This window comes from Theropithecus gelada, chromosome 15, assembly GCF_003255815.1.
Source record: "Theropithecus gelada isolate Dixy chromosome 15, Tgel_1.0, whole genome shotgun sequence".
Taxonomy (NCBI): domain Eukaryota; kingdom Metazoa; phylum Chordata; class Mammalia; order Primates; family Cercopithecidae; genus Theropithecus; species Theropithecus gelada.
The window spans coordinates 20,132,415-20,158,700 of NC_037683.1; the positions used below are offsets into that span (position 1 = coordinate 20,132,415).

Consider the following 26,286-nt stretch of genomic DNA (forward strand, 5'->3'; position numbering starts at 1 on the left):
AAGATTTTTATTTACCCACTTTCCTGCTTTCTTTTAACATTATAAACCAAATTATTATCTTTTTGACCCAGGATTGTGATAGGAACCATCTTATTACAAAGTGGTAGCAGATCTATGCCTGCTTTTATGTTTTTATGGCCCCTCTGGCTGTCACTTCTCTGTCCTTTCTCAGTTATCACTTTAAAGTCTATTCTGACCCCTGTAAAACAGGGACTAAAAGTACCAACCTCATTGTTATAAGGTTTAAGAGAAGGCCCAGCCCTAAGCCAGGCTCTCAGGAAAAGTCAAACAACAGTTCCTCTTTGCCCTTCAATGTAGCTCCTTCTCATCTGCCATGGGCTGAGGAACCACTGAACCTATAAACCAAGCACACGGACATAAGTCCACAGACCCGGAACCTTACCTGAATGGTAAGGTACACGGGCTTTGTGACTCCACTACCAACTTCCAGACTAAGGAAGGACTGACTTAGTGAGCAGTTCCAAGACCATTCAACTCATGGTTCCCTGTGGATGCCTCCCTTGTACCTCCATCATGACCAGGGCTTGAGGAGAGGCCTCTCAGTTCCCCCTGCCACACTTGATATAGTGTGAGGGATGCTGCAGAGGCCAAAAACTGAGTGACCAGCCCCATCAATGGGAGACACTGACAAATCAATCGCAAAGTTGGTGCCATTTGCTCTTAGGGAGAAGAGATGGGGCCTGAGCAAGGATAGCAGCTGGAAGGTGAAGGGCAGGCCGGACTCTCAGCAGCAGTAGTGATCCAGCTTGAAGGGGCCATCGTGGGATGTGCTCAGCTACTGGGCTTGCTTCTCAGTTAGCTTGGTCAATTTCACATTCAGCTTGCTCAGCCGGGGCTTCAGCCACTGCCTCATCCAGCTTCTTGAGCAGGAAGTGAACCCCAATGGGGTACTTGTCTAGGTGGGTCCACAGCTCAATCTATACCATCACCTGGTTGATGAAGGAGTTACACCCCACAAAGCTGGGGCAGCCCATGGCACAACCCAGGTTGACCAGCCAACCCTCAGCCAGCAGGATGATGTGGCACCCATTCTTCAGCCAGTACCAGTCCACCTGGGGCTTGATGTTTACCTTCTCCACAACATTCTTGTTGAGCCACCTGACATCGATCTCCACGTCAAAGTGTCCAGTGTTACACAAGATGACATCATCCTTCATCTGCTCAAAGTGCCGGCCAAGGATGATATTGACACAGGCTGTGGTGATGACAAAGATGTTGCCCTCCTGACAGGCCTTGTCCATGGTGGTCACCTTATAGCCTTCCATGGCAGCCTGCAGTGTGCTGATGGGGTCAGTCTCGGTGATGATTACATGAGCCCCAAAACCCTGCAAGGCCTGGGCACAGCCCTTGCCCACATCATCATAGCCTGCTACCACTGCTACCTTGCTGGCAATCATCACATCTTGGCCCACTTGATGCCATCTATGAGGGACTCCCGGGCAGCCATGGAGACTGTCAATTTTCCTCTTGGTGATGGAGTCATTGACTTGATGGTAAGCTCCTTCAGGATTCCATTGGCCATCATCTTGTATAGGTTATGGACCCCGGTTTTGGTCTCCTCAGAGATGCTCAGATGCCCGACATGAGCTGTGGGTATGTACTTGGTGTGGACGAGGCTGGTAAGGTCACACCCATCATCCAGAATCATGTTGAGGGGCCCGTCCTTGAAGTACAGTGTCTTTTCAATGCACCATGGGTGCCCCTCATCTGTTTTGCCCTTCCAGATGAACACTGGGATGCCAGCCTTGGCAAAGATAGCCACTGCATGGTCCTGGGTGGAGAAGATGTTGCAGCTAGACCACTGCTCCTGAACACTCAGGGAAATGAGGGTCTCAATGAGGATGGCCATCTCCACAGTGACTTGCAGGCAGCCAGCAATGCAGGCGCCCTTCAGTGGCCTGGAGGCCAAGTACAGCTCCTGCATGCCCATCAGGCCCGGCATCTCCTTCTCCATAATGTCTAGGGCCTTGTGTCCCCAGGTGGTCAGGCCGATGTCAGCAACTTTGTAGGGCAGTTTGTCAGACACGCTGGCGGCACCTTTGATGGACAAGGGCAAAGGGGACTGGGCCTCGGTCTGGGGACAGGCACTGGGTGGGCAGTGCTGGGCAGGCAGCGCTGGGCAGGTGAGTATCATTTTTTATAGATGTATAGTATTTCTACATAGAAACATCATAGAGCACAAAGTACTCAACTAATCGTTTGTTAACTGTTTAGATTTTTCTAATTTTTCTAATTATATAACACTGGCGAACATTTTTGTACATATATATTTACATCTGATTATTTATTTCCCTTGGGTAGATTTTTTTTCTTTTTCTTTTTGGGACAGGGGCTCCCTCTGTTGCCCAGGTTGGAGTACAGTGGCATGATCATGGCTCACTGCAGCCTCGACTTCCCAAGCTCAGGTGATCTCCCACCTCAGCCTCCCAGGTAGCTGGGACTACAGGTGCACACCACCATGCCCAGCTAATTTTTAGTATTTTTTTTTTTTTTTTTTTTTTTTAGTAGAGACGGGGTTTCACCACATTGCCCAGGCTGGTCTTGAACTCCTGGGCTCAAGTGATCTGCCCACCTCAGCTTCCCAAAGTGTTGGGATCACAGGCATAATCCGCTGTGCCTGACCTTTGGATAGATTATTAAAAGCAGAAATAATGGGCCAGGTGCACTGGCTCACGCCTGTAATCCCAGCACTTTGGGAGCCCGAGGCAGGCGGATCACCTGAGGTCGGGAATTCGAGATCAGCCTGAGCAACATGGAGAAACCCCATCTCTACTGAAAATACAAAATTAGCTGGGCATGGTGGCGCATGCCTGTAATCTCAGCTACTTGAGAGGCTGAGGCAGGAGAATCGCTTGAACCCAGGAGGTGGAGACTGCGGTGAGCCAAGATCGCACCATTGCACTCCAGCCTGGGCAAAAACAGCGAGACTCCGACTCAAAAAAAAAAAAAAAGTGGAAATAATGGGTCAAAGAGTATAAACACTTTTAAGGCTTCCTGGAAAGGTTGTTTCACTTTATATTTCTATCAACGTGAGAGACCATAACAAATATTACCAGTTTGTAAAAATTGTTGCCAAATCAATAGGTTAAAAAAATGGCAACTCCTTATCTCAACTTGCAATTCTTTAATTACTCAAGTTGCATATGCAGTATTTCATATTTCTTAGTCATTTGTATTCCTTTCTGTGACTTGTCTGTTAGTGTCCTTTGCTGGGCCGACTTTGTGAACAGTGGCCCCATAATCCCACAGTTGTCTGCAGAAGATGCCAAACCTTGCATTTAGCCACATCTGATAGGAGGCCAGCCTCCGGCAGGATTAGAAATAGTCCATGTCAGCATTGCTGTTTCAATGAAACAAGAAAGGGGAAAGGTGTCTGTGTTTTATTGGAGTCTGGGAGATGAAGTTATTTTGCTGAGCCATATCTATCATATTATTATGCTTTCTTTTATTTTCTCACTCCCAAAGCTTCTCTTTTCTAGCAGAAGGGTTAAATTTGGTGCATGTGTAGCCTTTCTTTTAGTATGTGTTCACTGACCTCCTACTATGTGCAACGCATAGCGGCCACATTAATGGACTGTAGTGATAGAGAAGAGCCTGGGCTTTTGAGTCACAAGGGCCTTGGCCAAGTAAGTCCCTTAAGCTCTTGGAGGCTCAGTTTCCTCTTCTTTGAAGTGCAGATGATAGCCTTGTCTTTGAGGAATAAATGTGTTATGAATGTAAAACTCCTAGAACAGCATCTGCCACATCATAAGACTTCATAGACAATTAAAAAAATTTTTTTTTCAAGATGGAATCTTGCTCTGTTGCCCAGGCTTGAGTGCACAATCTCGGCTCGCCGCAACCTCTGCTTCCCAGGTTCAAGCAATTCTCCTGCCTCAGCCTCCCGAGTAGCTGGGATTACAGGTGTTCACCACCACACCTGGCTAACTTTTTTGTATTTTTAGTAGAGATGGGGTTTCACTATGTTGGCCAGGCTAGTCTTCTTTTTTTTTTTTTTTTTTTTGAGACGGAGTCTTGCTGTGTCACCCAGGCTGGAGTGTAGTGGCATGATCTCGGCTCACTGCAAGCTCTGCCTCCCAGGTTCACGCCATTCTCCTACTTCAGCCTCCCGAGCAGCTGGGACTACAGGCGCCCGCCACCACACCCCGCTAATGTTCTCTATTTTTAGTGAAGACGGGATTTCACCATGTTAGCCAGGATGGTCTCAATCTCCTGACCTCCTGATCTGCCCGCCTTGGCCTCCCAGAGTGCTGGGATTACAGGCGTGAGCCACCGTGCCCAGCCTGGCCAGGCTAGTCTTGAACTCCTGACCTTGTGATCTGTCCACCTTGGCCTCCCAAAGTGCTGTGATTACAGGCGTGAGCCACCGTGTCTGGCTCACAGATAATTCTTGAGCCATTTCTGCGTATTTGACACTGTGCTAGGTGCTGACTATAAAGTGAGAAATCAGATGGGGCCCTTTACAGCATCTCCTTTGCCTAGGAGAAAAGTCAGGCTGCACATTGGCTCCAGCAAGGCCCTCTCTGACTCCTGCTGTTCTGTGGTCCTTCCCTAAGCCTTTGGCTCCAGGTCTCATGGGCCTTAGCTACAATTCTGGGGCAACAGAAAAAGTGCCAGTTGATGTTCTGTTACACAGAGTGTCACAGCTATAATTTTTTTCTTTTCTTCTTACCATTATAAGTATTTTCCCTTTATAGTTAAGGGTGTCAGTGGGAGCCAGCCAGCCTCAGTTTGATTTCTAGCTCTATTATTTACTAAGTGACCATGGGCAAGTTGCTTAACCTGCGTCCTAGTTTCCTTATCTGTAAAATGCAGATAATAATAGACTATAGACTGAATGTTTGTGTCCCTCTAAAATTTATACGTTGAAATCCTAACACCCCATGTGAAAGTATTTGGAAGCCTTTGGGAGGTGATTAGGTTAGGAGGGCAGAGCCATCATGAATGGAATTAGTGTCCTTTTAAAGGACACCCAGGGAACTCACTGAATCTGCTGGTGCCCTGATCTTGGACTTCCCAGGCACCAGAACTGAGAGAGATATATTTTTTGTTGTCTACAAGCTACAATCTACAGTACTTTGTTGCAGCAGCCCGAATGGACTAAGACACAATAGTACCTACTTCCTGGGGTTCTTAGGATTAAACAAAATAATTCATATGTAGCTCTTGGTATAGTGTCTAGCACAGACTATGAGCTCAATTATTACTATTAATATTTGCTATACTGTCCTCATAGCTACACGTACAATGACTTTATATGATTAAGTTTAACTGGTATAATAATACCTTTCTCTGATGGCAGATATGTAAGGTGTTTCCAATTTTTAAACACAAACATAATTCCTAAGAAAGTCATCTTGTAGTTTAGAGATTAAGGAAGATTTAAGATTAAGGAAATTTGGCCGGGCGCGGTGGCTCAAGCCTGTAATCCCAGCACTTTGGGAGGCCGAGACGGGCAGATCACGAGGTCAGGAGTTCGAGACCATCCTGGCTAACACGGTGAAACCCCGTCTCTACTAAAAAATACGAAAAACTAGCCGGGCGAGGTGGCAGGCGCCTGTAGTCCCGGCTACTCGGGAGGCTGAGGCAGGAGAATGGCGTAAAAACCCGGGAGGCGGAGCTTGCAGTGAGCTGAGATCCGGCCACTGCACTCCAGCCTGGGCGACAGAGCGAGACTCCGTCTCAAAAAAAAAAAAAAAAAAAAAAAAGATTAAGGAAATTTAAGAATTAAATGTTGAATGGACATTAATACATTTAAATTAGTAATATCTTTCAAAAAATTCAATATTTTCTATACATATTACAGGCTAATTATCCCATCTTAAAAGCCCTGGCATGGATGATCCTTGCCTAAGGCAGAGAGCTGACCTGAATCACTAGACAAGGTCTTCTAGTCATTTGCTCTGTGTCTCTCCTGGCCAAGAAGCTGCATCAGCTTTTTCCCCCTTGCCAGAGAACCTCTGATACAGCAAAGCTCAGGGCCAACCCAGCACTTTTCAGATATCATTTGGAAATATCAGGTAGGGCAACTGTCAGGCCATGTCACCTGATGGGGAACTTACGGGGCAGGGGTTTCTGCTCTGGTCCTTCAGCCAACAAGGCTCAAAGTTAGCAATAGTATAACAAAAATATGAACCTACACACCTTGAGCACTGTCTGTGTGCTAGGCTCTGTAAAACCATTCTCCTCAATCCTTAGCTCAACAAATGAGAGACGATTTATTGGCCCCATTTAATAGATGAGAAAACTGGCCTGGCGCGGCAGCTCATGTCTGTAATCCCAGCACTTTGGGAGGTCTAGGCGGGAGGATCACCTGATCTCAGGTGTTCGAGACCAGCCTGGCCAACATGATGAAACCCTGTCTCTACTAAAAATACAGGAATTAACTGGGCCTGGTGGTGGGTGCCTGTAATCCCAGCTACTCGGGAGGCTGAGGCAGGAGAATGGATTTAACCTGGGAAGCGGAGGTTGCAGTGAGCCAAGATGGCGCCATTGCACTCCAGCCTGGGTGACAAGGGTGAAACTCTGTCTCAAATTAAAAAAAAAAAAAAAAAAAAAAAAAAAAGAGAAAACTGAGGCTCAGAGAGGTGAAAGGTTTCCTCCAAGGTCACAGAGTTGGCAGTCACGAACCAAGTCTGTCTGACTCTAAAGACACAAGCTCCTCCCACAAGCACCACAAGACTTCAATTAATTCAATTTAACCAGCATGGGTTAGCACTTACATGTGTTACCCCTGCTAGGTACTGAGAACAGGGAGAACAGCTGATGTAAGAGACAGACACATAAATAACAAGTTCTAGTATTAAGGCTGATGCATGCCTATGAGAAGTAATAAAGCCATGTGGGCAATTCGATTTATCCTGTTGTATATATTTCTGAAAGCCATCCTTAATCCTTTTAGGAAGAGGCGAGGATGAGGTAAATTGGTAGATCAGGGCTGTAATCAATGCATAAACAAGGGGTGGTGGGGAAATAAGAGGGGAGAGATTAATTCCCACTCAAATCCAGGAATGTCTTTTAGAGAATGTGGCATTTTGGTTGGGGTTTGAAGGGCCAGGGAGGATCAGCAAGGGAATACTTCCAAAGCAAAGTAAAAATAGAACCTTGGTTAGTGCTTGCTAAATATTGGTCCTGAAGACAGAACACTCACCTTCTCCCTCATTCCCGCTGTCTTATATACACAGACCTATCAAGACACACCCATACATAACCACAAATGCAAAAACACAGAAAATACACAAAAACACACACCAGTACACATGCACAGATTATTAAGACACAATGTATGAAAATAGATACAATCTCCCATACTCATAAACTCACGCAGATACATACAATACTCATACACACAAGACTCACAAACATGTTTATGCATTCATACACAGCCTCCCCCACCCACTGTTCATGCAGGAAAATAAATGCATGCTTTCATTAACATACACAAGTTCACACATAAATCTCATCCTGCCGGTCTGGTCGAAGACCAGTGACTAATGGGAAACCATACACAAAGCCAAACATCACGTAGGGGAGGCCGCGATTGGGTTAGCAGTGGGGCTTGGATTAAGCCCCATCAGATGACAAACCCGCCCTGCCTGGCTCCCCCTGGAAGCTGCTGAGCCGAAGCAGCAGCGCCTGACCTAGCTCGGATCCTGGGCGGATGATGCGAGGCTGCGTGTCCGAATTCCAGCTTGATCCAGGGTTTAATGTCACGCAGGGTCAAGCTCGGCTATTAGCCCCACCCCAATCCCTGCAATCAGCCGGAGGCTCTGGGGGCACTGAAGGGCTGTGGCCTGGGGCTGCTTTCTAATCCTAGGCTTGCCCTGGCGCAGAATGCTGAGAATAGTTAGCAATAATGAGGGTTACAACAGTGGGCCAGGGGCTGGGCTAAACCCTTTATGTCCATGACTTAATTCTCACAACAGCTCTGTGAGCGGGGTGAGGGGTGTCCTATCGTCTCCATTTTAGTGGTGAAAAAACCGCGCTCAAGCGACAAAACCATTCAGCAAGAGACATCAAGTTGAGGTTCAACCCTGTCTGATCCTATTCTTCCTGCGGTTTAGGCAAGTGTGCTTGCGAGACTGTCTCCTCCACGCAGGAGGCCTGCACCTTCTGCCCTGCGGGGTCTCCACCGCCCGGTCCCGCCCCCTCGTCCAGCCTGGCACACAACCTGGCCCACAGCAGGTTTCTGGTGAGGGCGTGGGTCTCGGTTCAGAGAGGGCCTCAGCAAGGGCCTCAGTTTCTCCATCTCTGAAATGGGAATGGCGGCAGAGACCTCGCAAGGCTGCGACCAGGCTCTCTGGAGCAGCAGAGGGCATGTTAAGCTCTACATCGTCGCTGCCGCCGCCCTCTCCCATCGCGGGGTTCCCGCGTGGTCCCCGCCCGAGCCGGGGTACGGCGCCGGCGCCCCATTGTTCAGGAGGGCGGAGACGCTCCCGAGTGCTGATCCACCCCCGGGTCGTGCTCGCAGCCCGGTGGAGCAGATGACTAGGCCCGGCATCGGCCGCGCGGGGCGCATCCTTTGTCTGCTCCGCGGCGCCCGGTGCCCCAGGCCCGCGCCCCACTCCTTGGGCAGACAAAGCCGGGGCCGCCGCGAGCCCGGCGGGCTGGAGCTGGGCTCGCACCACCCTTCTCCCGCCTAACGGACCGCCTCCTCTCCTGGACGTCCTCTGATTGGCCCACGGGCCCACAAAGAGGCCGGGAAGCGGGAGGATCACGTGGGCGACCCTGGCCTCCCATTGGTTAGGCGGGGCTGCCAATCGAGGCGGGCGGGCGGTCCGTGCTTGGTCCGGTCGCTCCCTCCGCGCTGGGGCCCGCCCGCGGGGCCGGCCGCCTGTCAGAGGGAGGTGGCGATGGTGCGCCCGGTGGCGGCGGCGGCTGCGGAAGCTTCCTCGGTAGGATTGCAGCGAGGAGAAGATGACTGACCAACCGACTGGCTGAATGAATGAATGGCGGAGCCGAGCGCGCCATGAGGAGCCTGCCGAGCCTGGGCGGCCTCGCCCTGTTGTGCTGCGCCGCCGCCGCCGCCGCCTCGGCCGCCTCGGCGGGGAATGTCACCGGTGGCAGCGGGGCCGCAGGGCAGGTGGACGCGTCGCCGGGCCCTGGGTTGCGGGGCGAGCCCAGCCACCCCTTCCCTAGGGCGACGGCTCCTACGGCCCAGGCCCCGAGGACCGGGCCCCTGCGCGCCACCGTCCACCGACCCCTGGCTGCGACTTCTCCAGCCCAGTCCCGGGAGACCACCCCTCCTCGGGCGACAGCCAGACCCGCTTCCACCACCTTTCAGACGCCGCTCGGCCCCTCGCCGACTACCCCTCCGGCGGCGGAACGCGCTTCGACCACCTCTCAGGCGCCGACCAGACCCCCGCCGACCACCCTTTCGACGATCACTGGCCCCGTGCCGACCACCCCTGTAGCGACCACCGTACCGGCGCCCACGACTCCCCGGACCTCGACCTTCGATCTCCCCAGCAGCAGCAGCAGCAGCAGGAGCAGCGTCCCCCCAACCCCACCTGCCACCGAGGCCCCCTCTTCGCCTTCTCCAGGTGAGTCCGGCGCTCCCTCTCGGGCAGGACCCGTCCTCACCCCAGCCCCGGCATCTGGGGTTGGGCTCTTGCCTATAATTTATCGTTTCTTGCCCCAAAGACTTCTCAGGTTCTGGCTCCGGAGGGGGGATCCCAGCTCCAGCTAGTCCTCCTCCCGCCCCCGATCAATCTGGAAAGTCTTTTGTCCCCCGTGGGCTGTGCTCCCTCGGGAGGGGGTGGCTGCTGGGTGGAAGGCATCTCATCTTCTTCCCAACAGGGCTTTCTGGCCTTTTTCAGAGACCCAGAATGGGCGCCAACTTTTGGGTTGGGTTCGCGCACCCAGCCTCTCTGCCTGGGTTATTTGGGGAAGTTTGAAAGCCCGCATAGTACCTCCTTCAACCACTGGGTCAAAAGCTGAGGGTAAGGAATTCCTCCCAGAGCTCCAGTTTCCCCGTTCATTTCTTCTTGTTTATGTAAATATCAGATGTGTGTGTATGACAGGTGGAAGAAAGGTAGTGAGAGGATTTTGTTTACAAACAGTAGTAGGGACCACTTGAGGGCAAAACAAAAAAACAAAAAAGGCATTGTAATTCATGTTGTCCCTGCACATAAGTGGATTCAGTAGGTCATTTGGGACAGGTGTGTATCTAGGCTGAGCACATTTACAAATTAGGTTAAATCTCTTCCTCGCACCATTTTTTTCTTCCACAATTATAAGGTCAACATGTTTGGACAAATACACAATTTAAGCAAGGATGCCTATTTTTGTCTCCTTAAGCCAGGATGTTCAACTTTGCTGATGCTGATAAATGCCAATTTCTGTTTGAGCCCATGTAGAAAAAGCTTTTCTTGCTGAAGTCTTCAACCAAAGTTAGAGACAACTCCTGTTCTTTCCCCGTTTAAATCTAAAGTGGGCCTAGAACTAAAACAAAACAAAACGAAAACCTACCTTGTCAAGATGTTGGGCAAAAGTTTGAGTTCTCTTGCTTTGAGTTGGGGTAGAGATTTGTCCAAATCGTTTGTCTAGCTGGATCTCTGACCTAAATCTTAGGCTTAGTGATTTACTGTGGAGTCAGGTATGGACTTTGGACTATAATTGAGTGTGTAGAGAATTTTCCCACGTGGTTATGAGCCTTAATACAGTCTTGAGCCTTGGGTTGGAGCTTGGCAATGACATAAGTAGGATTATTCACCCATAAAAAGCCAAGTGTGCATCTCTTCCAGCTTCAAGGAGCACATTAGCTAGCTGGGTTTTACCTGTAACCCCTTTTGGCTTTCATATAGGAAGACTGACATTACTGAGAGACAGGAAGCATAGTGGTTGAGAGTATGGACTCTGGAGTTTATTCTTAGGTTTGAATCCTAGCTCTTCCCCTTGTTAGCTGTGTAAGCTTAGGCGGCTCACTGAAGTTCTTTGGACTCAGTTTCTTCGATTGTGAAATGAAGATAATATTATAGTAGTACTTACTTCATAAGGTTGCTGTGAAGACTGTTTTGTTTTTGTTTTTGTTTTTGTTTTTTGAGACAGGGTCTGGCTCTGTTGCCCAGGCTGAAGTGCAGTGGTGCAATCTTGGCTCACTGCAACCTCTGCTGCCTAGGCTCAAGCGATCCTCCCACCTCAGCTTCCTGAGTAGCTGAGACTATAGGCGTGAGTCACCACGCCCAGCTAATTTTTTGTATTTTTTGTAGAGATGAGGGCTCACTACATTGCCCAGGCTAGTCTTGAATTCCTGAACTCAAGCAATCCTCCTGCCTTGGCCTCCCAAACTGCGAGGATTTCAGGCATGATTCACTGCACCAGGCCTGCTGGGAAGATTAAATAAGTTAACACTTACTGTGTTTACAACAGTTCCTAGTGTAGAATAAGCTCCATGTGTGTTAGCTATGCTTATGACCAGGCCTGTGGGGTGTGTGTGTGTGTGTGTGTGTGTGTGTGTATAGAAAGCATTTGAGAAAACTATTAGGGACTTGTGATTTTTATTTGTTTTAGTAAAATATAATAGAAAAAGAATGAATTAGATTCTCTGGAGTTTTAAGCATACAGTAGCATTTAAGAAGAAAGATCACTTTGGTTGGTATCTGATACGTAGATCTGTGTAATTCATCTTATTTTACTTTTACTATTTTTGTGTTGTTATTTTTCAACCACAGAGGTTACCCCTACTGGCAAAAAAATATAAACAACCAGAAGTCCACAAAGGAAAAAGGGAAAGTCACTCCTTCACTGCCTCCTAGTTTCAGTCAGTCCCTGGAGGTTACTACTGTTAGCAATTTGTCAGATCTTTTTCAACTGTTTTTGCTGGGCATATATGAGCATACACACAGGGTATTTAAAAATAGATTTTAAAAAATCAAAATGGAATAATTCTCTACATGTTTTGCCACTTGTGGTATTCACTTAACTAGGTATCATGGACTTAAAAAAAAAATGTCAGTATCTAGGGCCTACTTTATTCTTTTTAATAGTTGCATTTTCCAGGGTAAGAATGTATGATAATTTATTTAACCAAGCCCTTATTTATGGACACTTAGATTGCTTCTAGGCTTCACTTTAAAAAGCACAGAGAGGAAGCAGCACAGAGTATTTCTGTTAAGTCCATCATATACTTACTATATTCTCTAATGCTTTCACTGGAGTTGCTTAGAATCCAATTCAGTTTAAACTGCAGTAAAGCCGGATTGAATAATATTTGTCATCTGAACTGTTCAAGGCTTTTAGTAATTTTCATGAACGAACATTATACTTATGTCTGTGGTAGTCTTTGGGTGAAAAATTTTTAGAAGGATGTCCAGTTTCGATAACTTTCCTGTGTTTTAAATATTAGGTAGTTTGTACTTGTCTGTGAATTCAGTCTGGATTGCCAGTATCTAGTTCTCAGCGGCTAAACTGACTCTACCATGATCTGATCAAGTATGGAGCATGGGCTCCAGTTTGCTTTAAACAGAAAACATATCTCTTTGGCAGAAGGAAAACTTATAATTGAATTTGAGACAACTGGTTTGGCTTGCAAAGTTGGATTCCCTGGCATTTGAGAAGATGGTTGTACAGTATTTTTTAATTTCAACGTTCCTGTAAGAACTAAGTGCCATTGATAATATATTATTTGATTGGATAGGTCTTATAGATGCTTTTTGAATTAATAATAATTTCTTTCATGGAGATCTAGCTGGGAGCTCTTGCCTGCCCCTCAATTAGGACCCTTTTTTGTTTACATGGACACTGATCTGCAAACTGAAACTAATTGCCCAGCAAGCAGGCACTTTTTCTCCCACAAACCCAGCAAAACATTCAGCTGATTGGTTGGCTGGGTAGGACTTTTTTTTCTTTTTTGAGACGGAGTTTCACTCCTGTTGCCCAGGCTGGAGTGCAATGGCGCGATCTCGGCTCTCCACAAGCTCCGTCTCCCGGGTTCAAGCGATTCTCCTGCCCCAGTCTCCCGAGTAGCTGGGATTACAGGCATGAGCCACAAAGCCCAGCTAATTTTGTATTTTTAGTAAAGACAGGGTTTCTCCATGTTGGTCAGGCTGGTCTTGGGCTCCCGACCTCAGGTGATCCGCCCACCTTGGCCTCCCAAAGTGCTGGAATTACAGGTTGTGAGCCACAGCACCTGGTCCTGGGTAGGACATTTTAAGCAGGGTGAAGAGAGATGCTGTGATACTAGAAGTAATAATAATCAGTAAGACACTGAGGTAATGACAAATGTTTGTTTGTTTGTTTTTGAGATGGAGTTTCGCTCTTGTTGCCCAGGCTAGAGTGCAGTGGGGCGATTTCGGCTCACTGCCATCTCCGCCTCCTGGGTTCAAGCGATTCTCCTGCCTCAGCTTCCTCAGTTGCTGGGATCACAGGTGCACACCACCATGCCCGCTTAGTTTTTGTATTTTTAGTAGAGATGGGGTTTCACCACGTTGGCCAGGCTGGTCTCGAACTTCTGACCTCAGGTTATCCTCCCACCTCAGTCTCCCAAAGTGCTGAGATTATAGGCAAGAGCCACCGTGGGCTGGCCCAAATGTTTGATTTTTAAAATTATGGACCCTTAGGGTTAGACAGGACTTTAAATGCCACTACTTCCTAATGTGACTCTACATTTGAAGAAATATTTCCACAGGCTTAGCTGAAATTTCTTCTTTTAGTTAACTGATTGATCTGGCTCTGCCTGTTGGGACCATGCAGAAAAAGTTGGCTGTCTCTGTGCCTTGACAGCTCTTACAGATTTGGGGACAGGGATCATAATCCCTCTCAGTCTGGGCTAAATAACTTCAGCTCCTTCAACTGGTCTTTATGTGACATGTTTTCAAATTTTCTCACTATCTTGGTTACTTCTCTTATAGTTTTTTTTGTTTTTTGTTTTGAGATGGAGTTCCATTCTGTTGCCCAGGCTGGAATGCAGTGGCGCCGTCTCAGCTCATTGCAACCTCTGCGTCATGGTTTCAGGCAATTCTCCTGCCTCAGCCTCCTGAGTAGCTGGAATTATAGTGCATGCCACCATGCTTGGCTACTTTTTGTATTTTTAGTACAGACGGGATTTCACCATGTTGGCCAGGCTGGTCTGGAACTCCTGACCTCAAGTGATCCACCTCAGCCTCCGAAAATACTGGGATTACAGGCATGAGCCACTGTGCCTGGCCCTCTTCTAGTCTTTTTCAGTCTTTCTGTGTCTCTCCCAAAATGTGGAACAGAGCTGAATATAATACTCCAGATGTGCTCTAACCAGCTTGTAGCAGAGAGGGCAGTTGCCTCATTCCTTCTGGATGGGATACTGATGTTGGTGCGGTTAGTTCCTAATCACAGTAGCTTTTTGGCAGCCACATTATGTTGTTGACTCATTGAGCCCATTAAGATTGCTAAGGTCTATTAAAATTTATTTATTTTTAAATATGTGCTAGGTGAGTCTCCTTTCATTCTGGACTTGGAAATTCTTATAATTTTCTAAAGTATGATCTGAGACTTTACTAAATTTATAAGATTGATTGTGTTAAATTCAATTATCCTTTTAGATCCCAAGTTTGTTAGTGTACTCCACCCAGTTTATTTGCATTTACCTACAGGGTGTTCCTATAGACAGAGTCTATGGACAAGTTAGGGCAGATTATTCTTACCTCATAGGGAAGAGTGAATTTACAGATGATAAAACGATTTGGAAGGTAAAGGATAATAATTTAGATTAGTTTTGAAGGGTTTCTTTCAGCTCTAAAGTTCTGTGATGGTTTGGTCTGCATGATTCAAGGGATATTTATGCCCCACAAAGAACCTTAATTATTTCTTTGTTATCTAAGTGATGAGAATAGACTTTGTTTAAGCAAGCCCTAGAATTTAGAACTTGAAAACTCTGACTACCGTGACATGTAAACAAAATATTACAGATGGATTATTTATTTTTGTTTGTTTGTTTTTTGTTTTTGGAGACGGAGTCTTGCTCTGTCACCAGGCTGGAGTGCAGTGGCACCATCTTGGATCGCTACAACCTCTGCCTCCCCGGTTCAAGCGATTCTCCTGCCTTAGCCTCCCGAGTAGCTGGGACTACAGGCCCTTGCCGCCACACTCAGCTAATTTACTTATTTCTTGTATTTTAGTAGAAACGGGGTTTCACCATGTTGCCTAGGCTGGTCTCAAACTCCTGAGCTCAGGCAATCCTCCCACCTCGGCCTCCCAAAGTGCTAGGATCACAGGCATGAGCCACCACGCCCAGCCTGTTTTTTTTTTTTTTCAGACAGAGTCTCAGTTGCCCAGGCTGGAGTGCAGTGGCACCATCTTGGCTCACTGCAGCCTCCGCCTCCCAGGTTCAAGCAATTCTCCTGTTTCATCCTCCTGAGTAGCTGGGACTACAGGCATGTGCCACCACACCCAACTAACTTTCTTGTATTTTTAGTAGAGATGGGGTTTCACCATGTTGGTCAGGCTAGTCTTGAACTCCTGACGTCAGATGATCTGCCTGCCTCAGCTTCCCAAAGTGCTGGGATTACAGGTGTGAGCCACCGCGCCCGGCAAAGATGGATTATATTTGAAAAGAACATCCTGGAAATGTAGGACCTAGGAATATAGGACCCTTCTAACTGTACTGGGAAATGTTTTCCTCATCCTAATATTCTCTAATACTAGATTCAGGATCTTACTTACTTGTGTTTCTTTAAGAAGATGCCATTTATTTTAAGGAAATACAAACTGTCTAGGCTTCAAAGTTAACACAGACCCACAGTCTTTTATCTAAAACCTCTGGGTTGGATGTGTTTCAGAATTTAGATTTTTTCATTTTTTCATAAATACATTCCAGTGAATTGGGGGCAGCATCTTGTAATCAAACACATTAAGATATCTGCAGCAAAATGCACATATCTGTACACTAAGTAGGATAAATCAAGACTACCAGTAGCCTTTGCTCAGGTCAGGTTTTATTTGCATTTGCTCAGGTCAGGTTTTGTTGCCAAATGTATTCAGGGTAGGTCAGATATTTGCCACCAAATGAGTTACAGGAAAATTTGTAGTTTCACAGCTTCTGGTATTGAGCATCAGATTTGAGGGATTGTGGACTGTTGTAATAGTAATTACAAACACACTATGTTCCTGGCACTGTTCTACGTGCCTTATGTATATTAAGTCATTTAATCTCCAAAACAGGAACTACTGAGTTAGTTACTGTTATTATCCTCATTTTATAGATAAGGAAATTGAGTTCCGTAGAAGCCCAGCTCTGGCAGAACCTACATTCAAACCTAGTGGGTCTAGCTCCAGAATCCATATTATTGGCATTTAAAGAAACCAACTGTCTAGAAGAGTAGGAAACCATTTTGCTAAAAATAATTGGTCCTTAGATATTAATCTGGGAAAATTTCTACTCTTCCTTGGCTTTTACTGTGTTCGTTCCACTGTGTGCTATTCATTCATCTCCCCGAATTTTCTTTCTTTCTGTTTTGTTTTTGTTTTTGTTTTTTTGAGACAGGGTCTCACTCTGTCTCCCAGGCTGGAGTGCTGCAGCACGATCATGGCTCACTGCAGCCTCAACCTCCTGGGCTCAAATGATTCTCTCACCTCAACCTCCAGAGTAGTTGGGACTGCAGGCATGCACCACCGCAGCCAGCTGGTTTTTGTATATTTAGTAGAGATGGGATTTTGCCATGTTGCCCAAGCTAGTCTGGAACTCCTGAACTCAAGCAATCCACCCACCTTGGCCTTCCAAAGTACTGGGATTACAGGTGTGAGCCACCGCGCCCAGCCACCTCCCTGAATTTTCTGTTTGACAATGTTTTACAATTGTTATATTAAATTGTAGCTCTTATTGTTTCATTAATTAGGTTCTAAGTTTCTCTGTGATGGAGAGATTTGTTTATATTTTTTGTGGGGCCCAGCCCAGGGACTTCTAAATTTATCATACCTTATGCCTGGCCTAAGTGCTGAAGTTTCTGTAGAAATTCCTTAGTCTGATTAGTTTCTGGAGCAGCATAAACTCCAGAACATTAGTTTCAAATCTTCTGAATTATGTCCCCAGGAAGCCTCCTGCCTAGTTGAAAATGTACACATTGAAATAGTCTGACTAGGACTTTTTATCTTTATTTTTTTAAAAGACCCCTAAAATTAAAGTGTGTGTAACTTTTCATCTTAGCATTTCTAAACGTGTATATTAACTTCCAGATGTTCTGGCACCCTTATAAAAAGAATGGAAGAAAAGTATTGCAGTGCTGTTTTTACTGAGGAGTCAATTATGGGTGGAGAGAGTTCTGCTGTAGGGTACTTAATAGATCAGAAGAAAATAAAAATGTAAGACCTTATTTAGCTGAAAGACAGTGTTAGATGATATTTTAAGTTATAAATAGCTTTAATCCTTGATTTTTGCCTTTATCTTGATTTTTGTGTGTGTGTTTTTTTTTAGGTGTGATACAAAAATCCTTATTAGTAATATTGACAGTGTATTATAGGGACCACTTCTTGATCACTTAGTCTTTTTTTCAAGTATACATTTTGATTTATCTATTTTTGACTAGAAATGACTACCCTGAATGCCCTGGTAACTTTAAAGGAGGATTTCTAAAAATGTGGTGAAGAAGATACAGATTATGTCTGGACGCCTACGTTTGAATCATAGTAAAGGTTTACTTAAAGTAATTATCCTTTTGGATGTATCTATGTGAGTACCTGTGATAAATTTGTATCAAAATAATCTCTCTCATAATATCACTGTTCTACAGATAATTATTGTCAGAAAAAGTCTTTCCCTATTATTTTGTCTTCATTGGAAAAAAAACCAAAAACAACCTTTCTTCCATTCTCCTTGCTCATTTTTTTTCAATTTAAAGTCTTCTATCTGTTCCTCTCACTCATATCTTCTATTTTTAGCCCCATCTATTCTTTCCATGATCTTTAAGGAACCAAATTACCCTCTCTGTTTAACAATTTACCACTTTGTCCTCCTTCAGTGCTTCCTCAAAGCCTAATTCTTCCAAGACATCTTTCTAGATGAACAAAAAGTCCTTGAAGATGTGTTAGTGTCAGCATGCATGGCGTTGAACAGTTTGCACTGAGAACAAAATCTGTCTTTCTCTGTGACTTTGACTTTTTTCCTATTGATTTGTTTTAGTCTAATTTAGATTATGAAGCCTTCCTATTATGAAAATGTCATCATTTGTACCATATTCAGAACATGGTATTCTCTCTTTTTGGAAAAAAATGGAGAAAATATTTTCTTTTTTCGCTGGGGTCTTCTTTATTGTCCAACTTACAACCCCCCATCCCCTGCCACCTTCTTCTGAGGAGCCATAAAGAAAAAACTTTCAAAACAGAAGTTATCTGGCTCTAAAAAAAATTAAGTACTTTGAATAAGTAGCAAATTTATTTTCCTATTTATGAATAACATGAGCTGTTTTTGTTGGTAGGTGGTTTTGAGATGCATACCAGTGTAATTAATTTGGTTAAGAAACAAATGTTTGATCTTTTGAATGACAGAATTTCCCCATTAGAAATATAATTAAAGTTAGTAGTGAACAGAGTGCCTTTAATAATAATTAACAAGTGTGCAGTGCACTATGGCTTACAAGGTGCTCTTAGAATGTCTAAGACCTTGCAATTCACATTTTGTTGATTTCTGCATATTATATTAATGAAAAGGGCTTATGTCCTCTGTTTGTACTCTTATTGGTGAATAGTGATCAAACCTTTATAGATTTTGGTGGGTTTCAGATTTGATATTTTGTATTTTAAACCATTGTCTTTTAAGTTGATTTTGTTAAGTATAAATCTTAGCTTGTTTAGCTGCCCATATTTATATGATGAATAAATGGTATTTGGAGAAGAGGACTGCTTGCTTTATATTTTCTTTCCTTTTTTTTTTTTTTTTTTTTTGAGACGGAGTCTCGCTCTGTCGCCCAGGCTGGAGTGCAGTGGCCGGATCTCAGCTCACGGCAAGCTCCGCCTCCCGGGTTCACACCATTCTCCCGCCTCAGCCTCCCGAGTAGCTGGGACCACAGGCGCCCGCCACCTCGCCCGGCTAATTTTTTGTATTTTTTTTTTTTTAGTAGAGACGGGGTTTCACCGTGTTAGCCAGCATGGTCTCGATCTCCTGACCTCGTGATCCGCCCGTCTCGGCCTCCCAAAGTGCTGGGATTACAGGCTTGAGCCACCGCGCCCGGCCTTATATTTTCTTTCCTAAACACTATACAGGGCTGAATGTTGTGGAAAGAGTCCAGAAGTAACTGAAAGTAAATGGTGACAGAGGAAACAAGGTGAATTACAGAATTTGACTGGGAGGGCTCATGTGAATTTCATTTCTTTCTTTTTTTTTTTTTTTTTTTTTTGAGACGCAGTCTTGCTCTGTTGCCCAGGCTGTAATGCAGTGGCGCGATCTCAGCTCACTGCAACCTCTGCCTCCTGGGTTCTAGCAGTTCTCCTGCCTCAGCCTTCCTAGTAGCTGGGATTACAGGTGCCTGGCACCATGTTTAGCTAATTTTTGTATTTTTAGAAGAGGTGGGGTTTTGCCATGTTGGCCAGGTTGGTCTGCTGACCTCAAGTGATCTGCCCGCCTTGGCCGCCCAAAGTGCTGGGATTACAGGTGTGAGCCACTGTGCCTGGCCTGAATTTCATTTCTTTGTATTGAAATATTTACTTCTTTCCTAGTGTAAGAATGTCTTTGGAATTATCTTTTTTTTTTTTTTTTTTTTTTAATATAGAAAGAGTCTCACCCTGTCTCCCAGGCTGGAGTGCAGTGGTGCCATCTCGGCTCACTGCAACCTCTGCCTCTTAGGTTCAAGTGACTCTTCTCCCTCAGCCTCCCAAGTAGCTGGGATTACAGGTACCCATCACCACTCCCAGCTAATTTTTGTATTTTTAGTGGAGATGGGGTTTCACCATATTGGCTAGGCTGGTCTCAAACTCCTGACCTTAGGTGATCCACCCCTCTCGGCCTCCCAAAGTGCTGGGATTACAGGCATGAGCCACTGCGCCTGGCCCAGAATCTCTTTGGAATTATCTTAACCTGCTATTTCAGTTGTACTGCCTCAAATCAGTGTTTTAATAGCAAAGAGACTTACACTCTCACCTCTCATTTTTAATCTGATATTTAACACTTTGGCAGGAAAGGTAACTAATGTTAACTGAACACGTATTATATGCCTGATTACCTATAAGGATTTTTTTACTTATATCATGTCATTTAATTCTTAAACAATGCAGTAGTTAAATCTTATTAGCCTTACTTTATGACTGGCAAACACTGGGATTCAGAAAGTTAAAGCAGTTTGCTCAAGCGTGTCAGGCTTACAGACTCCATGAAGGCAGGACTTCTGTTTGTTTTGTTCATAATTATACCTCTGCTGTCCAGCCCAGATACAGTCTTAATAAATATTTAGTGTTGAATTAGTGAAAAAGAAGGAACAGTTTGTAGATATACTGGACATGCAGTGTATTCTTGAGGAAAATAATGTAATCATGCCTTTCTCTTTAGTTTAGAAATGAACATTTCTCTCACTCATAGTAATATGAGGAATAGTATGAGAACCTGCTTAGGGCAAGTGGAATTCCTTGAGATCTAGCTTATTATATTAATTATTCATTTTTTGTTATGTAACTTTTTCCCTTGTATTTTTCTTAAAGGAAGAACAACAATGGATAAATGAACATTTGATGACTTTTGTAGAAAGGGTAGCCAAGTTGCAAAAGCTGAGCACTTGTCTGTAAGATGTGGGATCCTAAGTTCTTTCATTAGTTCTTTTACTAGTTCTCTATCTAGTAAAAGCAAGTAGTTTCATGTGTTAAATGAGTTAGACTAGATTTGTGATTTTTAAACAGTATTATTTGGGGACTTAGGGTTCCTCAGATGTGTTTGGGAACCATTATAGGGAGTGGAGAGGCCAACAGGTTTACTTCTGGACCTTTCACGCCCAACTCTCACCTCTCACCTCCACATCACCACCCACACTTACATCAGCTCTTCTCTCGTTTGGCTTATATTTTGGATTTGCCCTTTCAGTGAAGATTTTTGAAAGAGGAATTCTCCTACTCTCACATTTTATGCTAAATTTGGTAATTTATAAACTTACATTAAAATGTTTACATTATATTAAGTAGCAATATGCATAAAAGGAGAGAAATATACCAAAATAATAATTGGTTAAATCTAAGTAATGGGATTATGGGTAATTTTAATTATCTTCTTTGTGTTTTTCCGAATTTTTAAAGTTTTTTCAATGACTATATCCAATTCTAATTTTATAGTCTTAAAAATAAATGAATAACATTTAAAAATGAATAAAAAGTTTTGATAAGCTTGGTAAGTCTTTACTTATATAAGATCAAGTCAGATGATATTACCCAGGGCAACTTATAATTTCTGTCATTGACTAAGCAAGTTTGATCTATATCAGGGTATTTGTTTAAGTGAGTCAGGGTTTTGAAGAAAGGAAACTATTCCTGAGGGCTGACAAATCTTAAACATAGAGTAGGAATGACATATCTAAGATTTGGTACCTTTAGGCAAAGTTTAACTGAGATCTTCAGCAGAGGCTGAAAATTGAGAGCTGGCTCTTTCTCCATTTCATTTTGTCTAGATAATTTTTTAATTAATTAATTTAATTAATTATTTATTTTTAGAGACAGAGTCTCGCTCTGTCGCCCAGGCTGGAGTGCAGTGGTATGATCTCGGCTCACTGCAAGCTCTGCCTCCCGGGTTCACGCCATTCTCCTGCCTTAGCCTCCCGCGTAGCTGGAACTACAGGCGCCCACCACCAAGCCTGGCTAATTTTTGTATTTTTAGTAGAGATGGGGTTTCAGCGTGTTAGCCAGGATGGTCTCAATCTCCTAACCTTGTGATCCACCTGCTCGGCCTCCCAAAGTGCTAGGATTACAGGCGTGAGCCACCGTGTCCCGCCTTGTCTAGGTAATTTAAAGCATGCACTTTAACGTTACCTAAAGTAGCTTTTTGAAATCGATCTTGTTTAGATTGTGCAAAATTTGAATTCATGGCATTGTTCATAGTCTTTATCAATATATTTGATTATTTCTTCCTTAAAGTTACTGAGCCCCCAAAAGTTTGGTTTCAGTCTGTCCATATGTTTTCCAATTAGATCAGATGGGATTGCTGTTATACTGGTAATATAACAGCTGTTCTATATGATACCTCACCAGGGAGACAGCTAAGCTCTAAGGGAAGGGGAAATTTATTCATTTGGAAAAAGGAATGCACTCTGCCTACTCACAGGGAAAGTGATAAGGAGTAGGAATGTTGTCAACCTGGCTGGAGAATGTTAAATAACCTTTATTTACTAAATATTAGACCCTTTAGATAACTGAGTCTGAAAACTTATTTCAGTCTTGCATGCTTCCAAGAAACTGGCTTATTATCACAGATCTTATTAGATTTTTATCATTTATTTTTTAATAATCTAGTGCTTTTACTTTATGTGAGCAAAAGGAAGAGATGAGAAGTAGTAGTGTTGTTAACTACAAGGAGGATATCATATTTCCTACTCCTTTTTAAATTTGGAATTTTTTTTCTTTTTCTTGAGACAGGGTTGCACTCTGTCACCCAGCCTGGAATGCAGTGGCGTGATTGTGGCTCACTGTAGCCTTGACCTCCCGGGTTCAAGTGATCGTCTCACCTCAGCCTCCCAAGTAGCTAGGACTACAGGCATGCGCCACCATGCCTGGCTAATTTTTTGTAAACATTAATTTCTTCCTTTTTTTTTTTTTGTAGAGACAGGGTTTCACCACGTTGCCCAGGCTAGTCTCAATTCCTGGGCTCAAGCGATCAGCCCACCTCATTCTTTGGTGTTGAGATTACAGGCGTGAACCACTGTGCCTGGCCTGGAAATGGTCTTTAAAGATAAAATTTCTTTAAAAATATTCTAGGAAAAGTTTAGATGTTACTCACTCTGAAGGAAATTGGATAACTTGAATAGGTTTTTAGATTCTCTTAAGTCCTATTAATCATTATAGGGATCAGGAAGAGTTATTGGAAATAATGGGGGGAAAGGACTTGCTTTCCAATATATTTATCCTGTTGTGTTTGTTTATTGAGTCTTGATGAGAGGAAGGCATTGGACTTTTTCCAGTGTAGATTTTTCTGTGATTTTATATTTATTGTAATCCTAGAGTGTGTTTTATCAGTTCTATATGAATAGCACTAACAGTATAGTCCCACCATCTATTGATGTTTTGTGGGTTATTGAGTAGTTATAAAGTGTACCAAAAACCCAAAGCAATCTAGCTATTGGTTATTATTATACTAAATTGTTGGTGTATTGCCTGCAAACCTATCCTGTTCAACTGGTTTTAGTTTTTAAGTTAGTTTGTTGCTTCAACTTGTCCACAAAGGCAGGGCTGGAAGGTTCAGCTAATCAGTGGAATTGAAGTCAGAAGAACTAAATTGTAGTCTTTCTATTCACTTTTTGAGTTATTGAATACATTTTTTGATGACTCTATGACTTAGTTTCCCAGACTATAAAATGAAACTTAATTCTAATCACCAGTGGTTTTTGAGAAGTAACACATGTAAACTACTTTTGACTTTCTCAGACATAAAGGCTTTAATATTCTTTCCAGATTACATGGTTTATATTAGCTTATAATATAATGTGATCAAGATAGCTTTGATTAAACACAACAAAGAAATAAACACATGCATTTATATGTGGCTTCTTTACACAAAATATATTTTAATGCTATTTTGTAGTTGACATATTTGTATAATTTAAAAATTATGGTATTTTCCAAAGGTTTGGGGTCCTTTAGTATTATTTTTCTTCCCCACTACCTTGAGAAAACAAAATAATCTTTATCTCATATTAAACTCACAACATACATAAGTTGTGCTTTATGTAATATTATTTTTGGTTGATCTGTTTAGAATGGATTCTACTTACTTTTGTTTGTTTGTTTTTTTAAGAAACAAGGTCTCACTCTTTCACCCAGGTTGGAGTACAGTAGTGTGATTGTAGCTTACTGCAGCCTCGAACTCCTGGGCTCAGGTGATCCTCCCATATCAGCCTCCTGAGTAGTTGGGACTACAGGCATGTGCCACCATGCTCAGCTAATTAAAAAAAAAAAGATTGTAGACATGGGGTCTCGCTATATTGCCCAGGCTGGTATTAAACTCCTGGCTTCAAGCAGTCTTCCCACCACAGCCTCACAAAGTGTTGGCATTACAGGTGTGAGCCACTGCACCTGGCCAGTTTTTTTACAATTATAAAAATAATCGATGTTCATTTTCTACAATGTTTATTGTAGAAAACATAAAGAAATGTGAAAACAGAACATGAACCCAGAGATAACTAAAAGTAATTATTTAGTGGTAACTATGGAATATTTTTAACATCAATATTTTAACCCCCTCCCTGCCATTGAGATAATTCTGTTTGGAAGTATTGCTTTGAAACCGCTCTTTAACGTATTTGAAACATTTAAATGTTTTGAAGTGGGACATCTTTCAAATGGAAATGAAAGTAGTACTGTTGGTACTATTTCTGTTATTTAAATTATCAAACTTTAAGTGCTTACTATGTTCAATTTACTATATTAGGTATCTTAATAGAGAAAAAAGCTGTCCCATAAAGCTTTTTTAAAATCACTGATTGAGTTTAATATTTTATTACTGCATATAGTGCTTCATTTCTCACAATAATAAATGAGATCACTTACTTGTTGTGAAAACAGAGGTGCAAGTAGGATTTAACACTCTTCTGAAGACAAATATAAGACAGATCAAAATGTGAAAAAATTCACCACATTTAAATTATTTGTCATGTCACCAAAAAGAACGTAAATCTATTTTGATCTAAGACTCCATATGATGCTTTACTCGAGACTTGGTACTCCTTGACAGAATCAAGTCAGTGACTGTTTTTCTTGTGTCTGCTCCAGCACAGACATGATTTGTCTTTGGTTCCCGTGGCCCCCGAAAGCCCAAAGCAGCCTGGAACAAAGCCAGGCATTTGGTATTTTTCAGTACTGTGGTGAGAGAAGACAAGGTACCCATCTGCCTGGCTTGTGCATTGCCAAAAGGCCTAGGTGCTACCCTAAAGAATATGCCAGAGAATAACTCTGGCCTTTAGGAAACTGGTAATGATTACTCTTCTCTGAATTTTGAACTTTGAAATCCAAGCAGTAATGAATCATAGTGTTATTGAGAGAGGATTAAATTGATCAATGCATGCAAAACCCTTAATTCAGCAGTGCTTAACAACCAGCACATACATTAATCATCAGCACATAGTAAACACTCAAAACAGTTTTTGAAGAGCAGGGATTTTTCAAAGACAGCAGTAGAACTTTGTTAATTCTAGATTAATTAATTTACCGACTTCTATCATATAATCCGTAGACTGGTAACACGTTGGTAATCAGAAATACTTGCATATCAACTCTCTAATAGGTGGTTCTAAGATGGAGGGTAGGAACAATATGCTTGAGGCAAAGGCTACCTCCTATCCTTCCAGAATGGCCCAGGTCAAGCTAGAATTATCCTGTGTCATGTTGCCAGATACAACAGTAATGATACTGCTCAGAACTGGACTAAATGGAAGACATTTTAAAAAGGCAAATGCAAAGATGGGAATCCCCAAAACAGCCATTGTCCAGTGGGTATATACTCCTTGGGATCTTATGTAGGCCCTAGCTACAAATGACCTAGTAAAGTAAAAGTAAAATTGGGCTTATAGAAAGATGTGACCACTCAGTTTTATGTTGGTAGCACATTGATATACACCTATTATAACCTATTAAAACTTATACTTTCTAACCTTACATAGTTGCATACAGGTGCAAGTCACATAATCTTCTTGGGCTTCTATACTATCTTCTGAAACATGAGTATAATAGTAACCTACCAAATAAGGTTCTTGGATGTTGGGCCTAGAATTCAGAACTAGCCCTCTGACTCAAATCTGTGCCCCTTTTTTCCTTTGATGAAACTGTGCTACATTGCCAAAGCAGATGGGAGTAGCAGAAAATGAAGTAAAGCATTTAGTAGTTACAGAGCACATTTTGGGTTCTGTTTTTTTTTTTTTTTTTTTTTTACCTCCCCTATCCTCCTCCAGCAAACTCATACATTTTCTCTCTCAGCGCTGGTTCTGAGATGTACACAGTGATCCAGGTTTGCTTTCAGTAGCTACTGTGAAAATCAAAATTAGATCAAAGAGTGTTTCTTGAAGGCAGATATGGGTGAGGCGTGGAGGTTAGGAGAGGAGATAATGGTGGAAATTAAATGAGGGTAAGCAGGTAGAAAAGCATGGCAAATATAAAGCAGAACTGAATAGTAACTATGTGATT

General features: G+C 43.3%; 1 protein-coding gene and 1 pseudogene across 2 annotated transcripts in view; one reads left to right on the forward strand and one right to left on the reverse strand.

Moving 5' to 3' along the window:
* Positions 1 to 745: 745 nt before the first annotated feature.
* LOC112607684 lies at positions 746 to 2,125 on the reverse strand (annotated as a pseudogene). Its single transcript, XR_003115899.1, has one exon. The product of XR_003115899.1 is annotated as an adenosylhomocysteinase-like (transcript).
* Positions 2,126 to 8,842: 6,717 nt separating this feature from the next.
* MEGF9 (multiple EGF like domains 9) overlaps positions 8,843 to 26,286 on the forward strand; it is a 115,187-nt gene continuing 97,743 nt past the window's right edge. The window contains exon 1 of the mRNA XM_025360527.1: positions 8,843 to 9,563. Within this exon, the coding sequence (XP_025216312.1) occupies positions 8,966 to 9,563 (598 nt within the window). The 5' untranslated portion in view covers positions 8,843 to 8,965. The remainder of the gene's footprint in view (positions 9,564 to 26,286) is intronic.